Source organism: Phalaenopsis equestris, unplaced genomic scaffold (assembly GCF_001263595.1).
Source record: "Phalaenopsis equestris unplaced genomic scaffold, ASM126359v1 Scaffold000170, whole genome shotgun sequence".
Taxonomy (NCBI): domain Eukaryota; kingdom Viridiplantae; phylum Streptophyta; class Magnoliopsida; order Asparagales; family Orchidaceae; genus Phalaenopsis; species Phalaenopsis equestris.
The window spans coordinates 12,691-26,818 of record NW_018164612.1 but is presented as its reverse complement, the minus strand read 5'-3'; the positions used below and the strand labels follow the sequence as shown (position 1 = coordinate 26,818).

The 14,128-nt window shown below is 28.5% G+C and overlaps 1 protein-coding gene across 1 annotated transcript; it reads left to right on the top strand.

The window, feature by feature from the left end:
- Positions 1–4,146: 4,146 nt before the first annotated feature.
- LOC110022132 (bifunctional monodehydroascorbate reductase and carbonic anhydrase nectarin-3-like) lies at positions 4,147–5,852 on the top strand. Its single transcript, XM_020720939.1, has 7 exons — positions 4,147–4,258; positions 4,360–4,574; positions 4,681–4,787; positions 5,113–5,218; positions 5,405–5,575; positions 5,682–5,735; positions 5,826–5,852. The coding sequence occupies exons 1-7, from the start codon at positions 4,180–4,182 to the stop codon at positions 5,850–5,852; spliced, it is 759 nt and encodes a 252-aa protein (XP_020576598.1). The 5' UTR covers positions 4,147–4,179.
- Positions 5,853–14,128: the final 8,276 nt, after the last annotated feature.

Sequence of the window (14,128 nt, the reverse complement as noted above, 5' to 3'; positions counted from 1 at the left end):
ACACATGAAAAAATTATTCTTAATGAGTGTAACTCTTGTGATAGTTTAGATAAGGAAATCCAAAGTTCATCTTCTAGTCGCTCATTGGATGGTGTAGATTAAGATGCGTACCTTAGTTTTAAATTCTTATATATTTATCGATTAATTTTCCATGTGTACATTAGATTTTAAACTTATTAGGGGTTGTTTAAACCTTCTTCCCTGTTTTCCTTTCTTGCAATTTTTATTTTAAATTTTTGCAAAATTATATATGTGTTGCAAAAGCTAATCTTTTAATGGGAGCAACCAATGGGAGCAACGAGGAGATGACAGGTACACTTTTACAGTGTTATTTAATTTGGAGCAACGAGGAGATGATAGGTACACTTTTACAGTGTTATTTAATTTCTGTTATTTTACTTATTGCAACATGCATGGTTGTAAACCTTACTTTACCTACAAATCAAAACAACTTTTCAAAATTAATCAAAAATTTTCAAAATTAAATTAAATTCTTTCAAAGGTAACCATAAATCCTTTGAAATATAACAATAACATAACACACCTGTTTAAATTTACGAGAGTCCCTCGAACGAGGTAACCCATGGTTGCTAACGAGATCTCCCAAGTTTAAATGAGTTTAACAACTCGTTTAAGCTAAATAAATTCAGAAGAAAATAGTGATATCGGAACGAGGGAACCGTGAGATCCCAACCGGTTTCACTCTAATCAACTTTAACCTCCCATAATGACAACTGGTTTCACTCTAATCAACTTTAACCTCCCATAATGATTAAAGTGAAACTTGTCATTTAAACCTTCAAACCTTAGACTTTAGGACTGCTACATCGACGAAGAGCTTGGAGCTAACGCCATGGGCAACACACCAAGGATGCATAGAAGAACAACTTTGAGAGAGCAAACGAATCTACAACAACACGAGGATCTATAACATCAAATCTTTTCCTAGACTTAAACAATAACCCATAGGACTTCGAGGTTGTCCGCTAGAGCAACATGAATCCTCAACTCATCTTTAGGCCTTTGCACAATCATGTTGTGCAATTTCTGTGCAATTTAAGCCCTAATTTAAGCCCTAACTCGCTTTAGGATTCCAAGGTTGTCGTTCGTCAAGACCAAAAACCTTATATCTTCCAAGCTATTTGTGCAACCATCTTGCATAAATGTAAGCCCTAACTAATAAAATTGACAAAATGAAACATACAATAATTTTCTTCTGAAATTAAAGCCAAACCATAGGATAGCTTCAAAAGTCATTGAGGTTCTCCTCGGGATTCGTGACATCCCCTGGTTCTTCTTCCTTTGGATTCCAAAATAAAATGTTCCAGATTTGAACCATTTCCATTTTACACACTTTGGTCTGATCATTTAAAATTCCTACCTTTTCAATTCTTAAATTCATGATTTTATGATCTAACTTGAAAGTTTTCTTAAGTGACTTGGGTTATTTAAGACGTAATTAACTAAAGGGGTTTGTCATATAGAAAACTTAATGAATCTAACTTAATTTAAATGCTATCTAATCTTCCATATGAGATAGAGGAATTTTTCGACACATACAACATGGTTTGCAGACCAAACATATGTCATAACTCTTTAGTTTATTTTATCGAGTTTTCACCGTAAGTAGTGTATGTATCCCTCGGGGTAAGTACATTGCTTGTGGTGTTGTGCTCAGTCATTTAAAGTATTGTTTATACGAGACTATTTCATTCTAATATTTTTTGAAAATTAAAATGTTACCTTTTTCAAAATTAAAAACACTTTCTTTCTAAAAATCATATTATATACATATATATATATACATATATATATTATTAAATTAAAACCACGCCTTAAAACCACAAAAGAATTTATGGCGTCCGACAAAGTGCAGTATAATGATTTGATTAAACATGAGATTTGAGTAAAATAGGAAAAGTTTATTCCAGATATTGCAACCAATTATAGGGGATCAAATTTTATTAGAGATGCCATAAAGATAAGCGGAAGCTATCTTTGTGGAAATCCAAATCTTCTTGGTCCTTAGCCATAGGCTTAAAAAGAACTATTTATCTTTGATTAACAATCACCACGAAAGAGAAATTTATATGAAAATTAAGCCAAGTGCCACCCCTATATCACAAAGGCATGATGCTTATTACTATTGGAAAAACATCAACAAAATTTGATCTATATTTTCTTTTGTTTTGCTTTCCTCAAAATTTGTTAGATTTAGAATTTTTTTCATTCCTTTCTGAATCAGCCAAACTAGGTTGGAATAGTTAGTAAACTAAAGCTTTTGCTTTTTCGAAAGAATTTCTTATCGAGTTTTCCCATGGGATTGATACGCAGTACTCTTTAACTGTATTATTACTTGACATGTATACTTGCATTATGCTGCGAACTTGCTTTGCATTAAGTTTTGATGCGTCAGAGGCTTAAGCAAAAATTACTGAATACTGAGAAGAAATATATGTAACATTTGGTGCACTCCTTTGTAAAGCTTGTTCCAATACTGTTAATTGATATCATAATAGTTGAATGAGCATTCTCAGGTATAAAGATTGTAAAGAGTTGTTGTATAATTATATTGGAGACTCTTAAAAGATTAGTTATCTCAATACTAATCTTAAATAAGCCATATTAAGTAGTGTAGATAATCAAACAAATGTATATGTTTTAAAATAAGAAAAATCGAAAGATAAACAAATAAGTGATACTTTTATGTGTACATTCTCTATGAGCAAATAATTAATCAATTTATTTGAAATGCTGCGAACTTGCTTTGCATTAAGTTTTGATGCGTCAGAGGCTTAAGCAAAAATTACTGAATACTGAGAAGAAATATATGTAACATTTGGTGCACTCCTTTGTAAAGCTTGTTCCAATACTGTTAATTGATATCATAATAGTTGAATGAGCATTCTCAGGTATAAAGATTGTAAAGAGTTGTTGTATAATTATATTGGAGACTCTTAAAAGATTAGTTATCTCAATACTAATCTTAAATAAGCCATATTAAGTAGTGTAGATAATCAAACAAATGTATATGTTTTAAAATAAGAAAAATCGAAAGATAAACAAATAAGTGATACTTTTATGTGTACATTCTCTATGAGCAAATAATTAATCAATTTATTTGAATACTGAGACAACAAACTTTTAACTTTTCATCAGATGAGAAAATTATGAGCATTATTGAAATCATTAGCCTGTGCTCTCGGAAAGAAAATTATGGAGATCTATCTTACCGCATAAAGCTCTCTATGTCGTTTATCATACAAGAAATAAATCATTTCATTGATATAATTTGATCAGCCCCATAAGTTTAAATGTTCTGAAATGTTATTGTTTAATATTATTCACTTTATTCTATTTTAATTAATGAAACTAAGGAAGAAATTTTTCTTCGTTATAATGGAACACACTAAATAGAAAAGTGAATTAAATCATTGTTACCAACATGATTTAATTTTGAATTTTAATCAGGAAAAATGAAATTTAGAATAAGCTTTGTGTGGTATGCAGCTTAGTTTTTCCAAGCAATATCATGATTATCTTCTACAGTTTATAAACTTATCTCTTATGATAAACTCGGATTTGACAAAATATTATTAAATGCTGTGAAGATTAAACTGTCTAATTTATTTTTACCAATTTCATTTGGATCATGCTTCTAGCTTGAACGCCGGCTATTTGGCAGCCTTATAATTGACAAATTAATCGTCACTTGTGTGCAAAATGAGCTGACATTTAAAACACTAACAATTAAACAAAAGAAAGAAATTTGAAGATTTACGGCAAACAATTTAATTCATTGGTGTTTACATATCTTACACCTAAGCTTCAATTTTTTCATACATGTCACTTTTTCTATGAATGAAAAGCTACATTTCATTTTTGTAAAGTTAATATGGTAATTTTTTTTATCTGAGATATATGATTTGTGTATAAATATAATAAGTAGGTGTTGAATGTGTAAACTTATTAGAATATAGTGATATGTACATAAATGTCCAAAAAATTATAATAATAAGTGGCTGGAGCTCTGTCCCTTGACAATATTTTAACGCTACTTAACTTTGACCATGGATGGGATGGATAGAGCCTAGCTTACTATAAATTTCTGTCAAATTTACTCAAATCTCATTCTCATATCAATTTTCCCTTACTATCTAGTTGTTATTGAGATCAATAATGGAACTCTTCAAGCAACTTGTCCTCATCATAACTATACTGGCTTTTTTCTACATCAATCATGGTGCAATGGCCTACGGTATATGAACTATTATTGATATGCAAAAGTTATCACATTTATTTTTATGAAAATATTATTCTTTTTTTATACTTTATGTTATAATGATGTCAAAATGACAGATCATGAGGAGTTTAGCTATACAGTGGGGGCTTGGAATGGTCCGGATCATTGGGGAGATATCCGTAAAGACTGGGAGACATGTAAAATTGGGCACTCACAATCACCAGTACGAATAGATGATAAAAAGTGTGAGTTAGTATATCAACCTGAGGACCTTAAATGGAGTTATCATCCTAAAAACGCAGTGATGAAGAATCTTGGTCACAACATCGTGGTACATTAAAAAGCTTTCTTATGTTATTTAAAAAAAATTATGAAGACTATTTTAGGTATGATAAATGTCATTGAGCTAATATTATGAGATGTTTTTGACATGACAGATCGAATGGGAAGATGTAGTGGGTGCTGTATGGATCAATAAAACAGAATATCCACTAAAACAAGTGCACTGGCACACGCCTTCAGAGAACATAATTAATGGAAAACAGTAAGTGTTATAAATAAATATTTAAATTGTATATCTCATTAAAAATAAAGAATATAGTTGCAAAACACCTTCTTTAATAATTTTAAAAAGGTATGATATTAAAGATTTATGTTAGAAGCTAATCTTTTTCTTTAACACCTAGAATAGTTATCCATGCAACTAGTTCATGTATTGACTCATTATGAACATTTTTTTAGATCCAACATGTTAAAAATCTTCATGTCATATTCTTATTTTATGATGTAGTATATCATCAATACTCTCTTTTATATTCATACTATCTCAATACTAAAAGTCCTATTTATTAATATAATGGCCAACTCAGATTTGATTTAGAGGTTCATTTGCTTCACCAACGTACCACTGACCAACAAATGGCTATGGTAAGCTTCTTATATGAAGTTGGAGCTCCAGATCCATTTTTTACAAAGGTACTAAGTTTCTATTCTATTAATTTTATGCATGTATGCACCATCTTACTACATTAGTATGGTTTATTATCAAGCAATTAGTTATGTTTATCTATAAATATTTATACTTAATTATGCACAAATTTATTTTTATTTTAAATTTAATGTTATCATTATTAAAGTAATCAAATTTACTCTTAATATTAGGTTGAGAAGCATATTCGTACAATAAGTAAGAAAATTGATGCAAAGGTGGATATTGGAAACATTGATCCAATGGAGATAATTCGAAAATTTGGAAAATACTACTATAGATTGAAGGGATCTATCACTATTCCACCATGCACTGAAGGTGTCACGTGGACTATCAATAAAAAGGTAACGAATATTTTCTCATTTATAAATTAAATTTCAGCATGCAGTCTAATTTTTAAAATTTATTATGATTTTGTTAACTTATAAATAATACAATTTATTTTTATAGATCAGAACTATATCTATAGAGCAGCTGAATTTGCTAAAGGATGCTGCAATAGCTGTAAGTTTTCTAAGAATGTAAAAAAAAAAGTAGTTATTTTCTTGTAATATTTCTTGTAATATTTAACAAGCACAATTTCTCTTTATGTAGGGTTATGAAAAGAATGCAACTTTCTGAAAATGCCAAAAAAACTAAAAAAAAAGTAGTTATTTTTTTATAATTTTGCTTGTAATCTATTAACAAGCACAATTTCTCATTATGTAGGGTTATGCAAAGAATGCAAGGCCTGTGCAACCACTTAATGGTCGGGTAGTTCAATTATTTGTGTGAATGCTTACATTTCAACTCAATGGGAAATTTATGTAAAAGTTTAGTTGAATAAGAGAAAGATGATGAATATAGCCAACCTTGCTTAGTAGAGAATAGGCTTTTTTTGTTGCAGTTGTTGTTGTAGTTGTTGTTATTGTTGTTGTTGTTGTTTAATTAAATAAAAGTTATATATTATTGATAATTTTCTCACCAATGTCTTTTTACTATTTAGCATAAGATGTTCTAATCACTCTTTCAGTCAACATTTTGTTTTGATAATTTTGGGTTATGGAATACAAATCAATTATATAGTAACAAAGAAATAAATTTAGAATAATTAATAATGAAGCCTATGTTAACTGGCATTAGCAAAATCTTGCCGAAAATTTCTTTTGGAAGGGTAAAGTGCTAAAAATTGTATTTCCAAGCGATGAATCTAATTTGAAATCAAGTATAACTTATGCTTTATTATTAAAGAAAAAATATAGCATCATTATTTATCTAGTTTATTTTTTCCAAGGATTAATAAGAATAAAAGTTTTTGCATGATAAATATTTACATATCCATTACAGAGTAAGAAATAAATTATAGGTGAAAATGAGATTCTTGTATGTTGAAATTGAAAAGTATTTGACCAATACTTTATAGCATAACATTACATTGAAAGATAAAAAAAAATATCAAATATGTATGATATTAGTAACTTTTTATATTTAAAAAATAAATTATTTTATTACACATGATTTTTACACAAAGCACAAATCATAAAACTAGCTATCGAATTGGTTCCAAATTCTAGTTTCTTAAATAATTTTAAATCAATTGAACCCTTATAAAAAATATTTACAATCAAACTAAACTAGTCGTGAAAATGATTTCAATTACATTGTAAATACTAAAATTCAATCATTAAATGGTCTCAAATCAGCCCATGTTAGACTAATATGTAATGAAGTAGATGCTCCAAACCCATCTTTTTTTTTTATTTATAGGAGAGGTGACGATATTAGAGAAATATAGCGTAGACATTGCTATTGAAAACCACATTATTTGGAAACATATCATAAGTATTGCTTATTTAAACAACTCTACTCACTAGTAGCGACATGGTGTTATCCAACTGAATTGGTTTAGTTTTGCATGATTCATCCAATAAAAGTTTAAACATTCTATAATTTATATGACAACAACAACTCTTTACTTTTTGAACTTGAAAAAAATAATTTCTCTAAAAGAAAAAAAAATTCAATCAAAATAAGAAAATCTACAGTTTCATTTTATAACAACCTTTTTTGGTCTTTGAATTTTTTCTAAGTTAAGCTAATCTTATATTTCATTATATAATTCTCTTGAATTTGTTGTCCCAAAGTTTACAGCGTGTTATATTTATTTAGTAATTGGAGGAAATATAATTAATGGTCAATGAAGTCCATTATCGATTCACGACAATGTCCACACACAATGGCTCCAACCTTGATGGATCAATCAACCAGGCCTAACACTAAAATCATCTAATCGACTTTAAATCTCCGTAGCTTAATATGATCCATCCTTCATTAGTAAGATAAAAAATATAATTAAGTCTTGTTTTAATAAAAATTGGAATACATATGATAAATTTAAAAATACAATATGTATATTTTCATTTGATATAGTTTATAAGCTAGAGAATTCTAATGTTTTGATCACCAAAATGTTCCATTCAACTATTCTAATTTTTGCTAATTTATCTTTCACAATCAAATTTTTTTCTTGAAGACCATCTCTATTAAGGTAAGGTTTAATGTTTTTATCACCATTATTAAAAACTTCCCCTTTCAAGAAGAAATATTATTCCCTCTTTAACTATTAACAGAAGACAAACTAATCCCATTTTATTTTTATTAAGGGACTATGACCATTTATATCCCCTTGAACTACATTTGGGAGATAAATTTTTTATTTATCATAAGAAAGGGATTATTCTTTCTTTATTTAACAAATAATTTGTTCATTTTAACCCATGCATTGAAAAAAGTGATTGCTTTGATCATACATCAACCTCGGTTTTTTATTAAATTTAAATTGGCCATGTTCTTAGTTTATCATATTGAGTTAGCCTTTTAAATCATTTGAGAATTCTCAGTTTGTTGTAATAGATTCTAAGATGGATTGGAATCTGTATGAGCTATTCTTCCCCTAACAAATCATAGGATGATTAGACACACAACTAGATTATCCTAGTATGTTTTGATAGATTTAATAGATTTTATTTTTATTTAGTTTCATAGATAACTTTATTTGTATAAACCCTAGTCAACTGATCTTATTAAAATTATGCTTTTGCAATTATATGTTAATTATTCGTCTCAAAAATCATTTGAGATAAACAAATGTCAAGGTAGGTTGACTGTTAATCAACTTAATCGAATATGAACTTAGACCCAAAATTTAACATAGCCTAGAGGTAGATTATATGACTTTAAGCCTTATATGAGGTAGTCTCGATCTTTATGTAAGACCTTAAACCATATTAAATTGTTAATAACACAGATTAATTTTATATGTTTGAATAAACAACTTAGGTTAGCTTAATTTAAGTCCAATACTTTATTCAATTCAAATTATAACTAAATTGACTTAGAAAACCTATTAACCTAGGCTTAACTAGGTTAGATTGGCCATGTACAAGCTAAATTGATAGTTTAATCTAAGTCTAATCTTTTTGAGCAAAAATATATCCCAAAAGCTCCAATCAAATCAATCACTAAATTAAAATTAATTGTCATCACTTTGTCCATGAGTTTAAAATTAGAGACCCCATACTTGACATTAAACTATTCCAATTGGTCTTTAGAATAACTATTGGCCAATAGAACTAATCTCATTAGAACCAAATACAACTAAACTATGCCTTAATTAAGCAATTGAAAGTAAAATAAAGTTAAAGTAGAGTTTTGAACAGTCTTTTTTAGCACCAGCCAATTATTTATTACCAACCAACATAATTAATTAGGTAGTTGGGTCCAATTCAATTTAACATAGGAAGCTAATCCTTAGGGACACTAATTCATCCTTTTAGTAAATAATTGTCTTGGAAAATAACATAGACATTTAACAAGCCTCCACAATCTTTCATATTAATAGAACTTCACTTAGAACTACTTAAATTATCTTAAAAAAAAAAAGCAACACTCTAGAAAGATTTGTTAAGTTGCTAGTTGGGTAACAAAATATTTTTTTAATTTAATTGATATTTTAAACTTTTATTAAATAATAATATTAGATATTGTAAGAATTTTAAAATTCAATTAATTAATGGATACTAATTTTTATTTTAAAATGTAATCAAATAAAATTTTCGCAAACTGTACAAAACATTTCTATTTTTTACTTTAATTTTTTATTAAAATTAAAGAATTAAATATGCTTTAAAAAACATGAAAATCATATAGAGGATGTAAAACTTGAATGCCCACCAAGTATTTAAAATAATTTGAAAGCCAACTTAATCATAACCAAGAATCTAATCCTAATCCAATTAAACCTTGTGTCAATTCAATCCTAATTGAGTTGTAATCAATCTACTCATTAGTAAATAACTAAAATAACATTAATCTTAACTCAGTCAACTCAATTAAATAAACAAAATCCTCTTAAACTTGATGAATGGTTTATTGGTCTAGACGCATTCCTTGTATCTCAAAATGCACATAATAGGTGCACGGTATGAGTTTAACTATTTTAATATTTTAATGTGAAGACAATTTCAATTAATTGCATATTTATTTATTGAGAAGGAAGTTGTTTGAAGGGTTAGCAGTCTCATACAAATTAAGGTGTTCATTTATTTAAGGCATTTATATTTTTATTATAATTGTTCATTTTATAGCTTATTCATTTATTTAAGGCATTTATATTTTTATTATAATTGTTCATTTTATAGCTTATTCATTTATTTAAGGCATTTATATTTTTATCATATTAACAAGTAACTCATTTATAAGCTCGATAAAATCTTTTGATTAGAAAACAAATAGCTCATCAATATTACTCATTATTTTTTTTTATAAGTCTTATTTGGTTAGAAAATAAATAAAATGATAGCATAAATTTTAATTTGCTCAACAAAAGTTGTTTGGATAGAACTTACATAGCTCGATAATTTACTCATTAATTGGTCTGATAATGACTCGATTATTATTGTATGAAACGAACAACAACAAAACTCAAACATGCACTATGCTCAAGCAAAAACACAAAGCTCAATTAGAGCTTGAGCCATGCTCAAGCTTGAAATTTAATAAGCACGCTCAAACTTATACACAACCCGAAAGCTTGATTTAAACTTTACTTGACTAAAATTCAAATTTTATAAATAAAAAAACTCAAAATTGAACACAACCTGCTCGTTTCTATTAAGTGCTCCATTTACCATCACATTTCTATCAAAGATTGTAATCCTTTAAATTTAGATTGTGAAACGCTAAAATAATTTTAATCTGAATATTTTATAATTATATAAATGCCTAATTGAGCTATCCTCGTTACTTTCAATAAATTCATTTGACTAAGAAAGATGAAGGTATTAGAAATACTATTTATCATAAAATACTATGTTTTTTTATAATATTATTGCAAGGTATTAGCCTGCGTTATTATAACTTATCCGCTATGATGAGATAAAAATAGTATTAAATTATGCGTTGATGGGAAAATTTGGCGGCCTTAATTTATTATTAGCAACTTAATATTGATCATATTTCTTGTCTGCTTGTGGAAGTTGCAAGAGCAGTTGCTCCTGGTGATATTAAAATACAAGATTTGGCTTTCCTCTTGGAACTTCGACAAAAAGAACTTTTATGACAAAATATCTAAAAAATATTCCGACTTCAGCATGGTTACAACTCAAAATTGTAATGGATCAAAATACATAATTTTTTAAACTGTATAAAAGTTATTTTGTTTTGCAAGAACATTTGATTCAATTTATTGTAATAGATCAAAATAGATAAATTTTAATACACTATAGAAGTTATTTTGTTTTGCAAGAACATTTGATTCAATTGCCTTTACAAAACATAATTTATTGATCATATATATCTTTCTCGTAAATTTTTTACCTTCGCATTAGTAAAATAGAAGTTGAGGAGGCTTTAAAGAAAACTAAGGATGGAAAGTCTGTAGAATCTGATGATATCCCAAATGAAGTGTGAAATATTTAGGAGATTTGGGAGTTTCTTGGCTTATTAAACTCTTTAATAATATTTTAAGAACTAAAAGGATGCCTGAGGAGTTGAGGAAGAGAATTTTGGTCTCCATTCTTAAGAATGAAGGGAATGCACAAGAGCTTGCAAATTATAGAGGAATTAGGTTGATGTGTCATTCTTTAAAATTATGGGAGAAGGTAATTGAACATAGGTTAAGTCGTATTACAAAGATTTCTCATAATCAATATGGTTTTATGCTGGGCAAGTTTACCATGGAAGCTATACATTTATTGAGATTCATGAGAGTTATATGGAAAGATTCAAGAATGAATTCCTTTTTTGGATAATTTTGTAGTTGATGGTTCTGAAACATTCATCGGAATGTAATTCTCGATTCTTTTTTTAGTTTTATTTAGTTATTTGAGTTCGGAGAATCATGAAATGATCTATAGAATGACTCATGGTTCTGCTAATTCTTTCAAAGGAACCTGCTATTTACTTCTTCTGGGGTTGATTTCTTGTTTCCGTATAGTTGGTTGATTACTTGTTTTAACTCCACGTATATAGTTGATAGTTAGAATATGAAGGTATACAGTTGATAAGGAAAGATTATCTAAAAGTAAAAGATTAATTAGCTGCGACGACCAATTTTTATGTGATTGAACCGACTCTTATCTCACCCAATTGCTTTGTATTTACATTCCTAAAGCCTAAGTTTGGTTTTTCAACTGTTTCATTAAAATATTAAGATTTGGTAACTTCTTAAAGTGGAATGTGATAACCTGCAATGGTAGTGGCAACTGTGCTTGACATCAAAATACTAAGACAAGATCCATTAATGAAAAGCTCATCATTTATATAAATATTATATGATTAGAAACAACCATTCCGTGCTTACTTCAACTTCTCATTGACACATCTGAAGTGGATATATTTTATAATAAAGATAAACTAAAGAAGTTCAGTTTTCTCACACATAGACCCACAAAAAGATACAAAAATTAACTAAAAAAACAACATATGAACATTTCGTTCATATTTCATAATACCCTAAAGACACCAAATCCAAAATTACATTGTTCATATTTCACAATACATCAAATATATCAAAACTGAAATGGCACAAGAAATATTAATTTTTATAAGGAGCTTTAAGTCATCATGATGTTTTTTCTTCACCATCTCCTCAATCGACGCTCTTTCAAACGTTCTGTCATCCATTTATCAGTCCATTTATATTATTTGTGGTCATGCTCTGAATGATTTCTTGGACATTTATAAAATCTCTTTCCACGCCTCTCACCTTTTTTAGTGGTGAACACCATACATTCTAAATTACCGTTACAATAAATTTTACGAAGTCTGATGCATTTAAAGCTTGAAGATTGACTCAAATTTATCTCCTGTGACAAAGTAACAATAATGTTTTTGTGAGAAATTACATAAATCTTATAAGTACAATTTAAAATTAGGCAACAACTATACATAGAGTCATACACAATTACAAGTAAAACAATTACCAAAGAAACTAAGCTTCAAAAAATATGGAATTTATACGTTTGACGTAACACTATATAACCACCATTATATCATATAAAATCCCTTTCCTCTAGCTCATAAATTATGTGAAAAAAATAAAAAATGATAATTTTAATCTGCATATCAACTTTGAATATCAAAATTTATGTATGCAAGCCATAATTACTTTCATGTTCAAATTTTATTTACAGTTCAAACCCATTTCCATGACTTACTGAGATAACACTAATGTTATAAAGAGTAATCAATCAAAATCTTTTACACTAGCATTTATCCAACCCCAAATCCTACAAATATAAAATGCACCAAAAAAATTCAGCAAAATGGAAAAAGAAGATGCACAAAAATGTTTTCCAGCCTATCATTTTTGCAAATATCAAAAACCAAATCTTCTAAACAAAAATATGCTAAAAAAATTCAGAGCAAGCAAAATAAAATTAAAAAAAATAATAATAATAAATAATAAAAAAAACAACAACAACATGAAGAAAAGGGAACCAAGTGAAATTTATGTAATGCAAAAAACTATGGAAGCATATTATCCATTCTACTTGCCTCTCCACTCCTATATAGCAGACAAGGAGGAGAAATCCCTGTAACTAATTAAAGTTGTGGGGGGCCACACTCCTAACAACATGTAATTAATAAACTATAAAGTACTAAGTGGCCCTTAAGAAAATACATAATGAAAATACTAAAGTAGTAAATATAGAGTTATAGGAAAATAAAATGTAAGTTTTTGAAAGAAGTGTCTAGTTCCAACAAGAGCTGCATCAGTTATCCTTCGCTTCTGAAGAACTCAACTCGAGTTTAGAAATCTGAGATACTCCATTAGGTGGATGATACACATAAAGATCAGACACATTAAATGTAGACCAAATAATGAGATGTTGGGGTAAACTAAGAGCATAAGCATTATCATTAACATGCTTACTAATAGGAAATGGTTCAATATTATGGGGGTTTAGCTTAGAATATACTCTTCGTGGGAAAAAATCTTTGCGAAGTCCCATCATTTTTTTGTTTAATTCTAATAAATTAAGATCATTTTTTATACAATAAGTCTGAGTCTTCCTAGATCCGCCCCTGCCTTTCTTAGCATAAGTCAAATCTAAAACATCTATTCTTCTAATCGAATCATCAGATGGTCGACGTTTAATGTGACCAAACCATCTAAGATGAATCTCTCTAATTTTTTTTGTCACTGGAGCTACACCAACCCTATCACAGATAAATTCATTCCGCATTTTGTCTCTAAGTTTAAAGCCACTTATCCACAAAATCATTCTCATCTCGGCAAAACTTAAATTAATTTTATGCTTCTCTTTTAAAGGCCAACATTTAGCACCGTAGAGCATTGCAGGTCCCACCACCATCTTATAAAATTTCCCTTTCAGTCTAATTGGTACTTTTAT

Bases quoted from the DNA above. Each gene is read 5' to 3' on its own strand.
- LOC110022132 (XM_020720939.1), top strand. From the start codon at position 4,180: ATGGAACTCTTCAAGCAACTTGTCCTCATCATAACTATACTGGCTTTT. The intron at 4,575-4,680 runs GTACATTAAAAA...TTGACATGACAG, and splicing joins ATCTTGGTCACAACATCGTG to ATCGAATGGGAAGATGTAGT. The intron at 4,788-5,112 runs GTAAGTGTTATA...TGGCCAACTCAG, and splicing joins AACATAATTAATGGAAAACA to ATTTGATTTAGAGGTTCATT.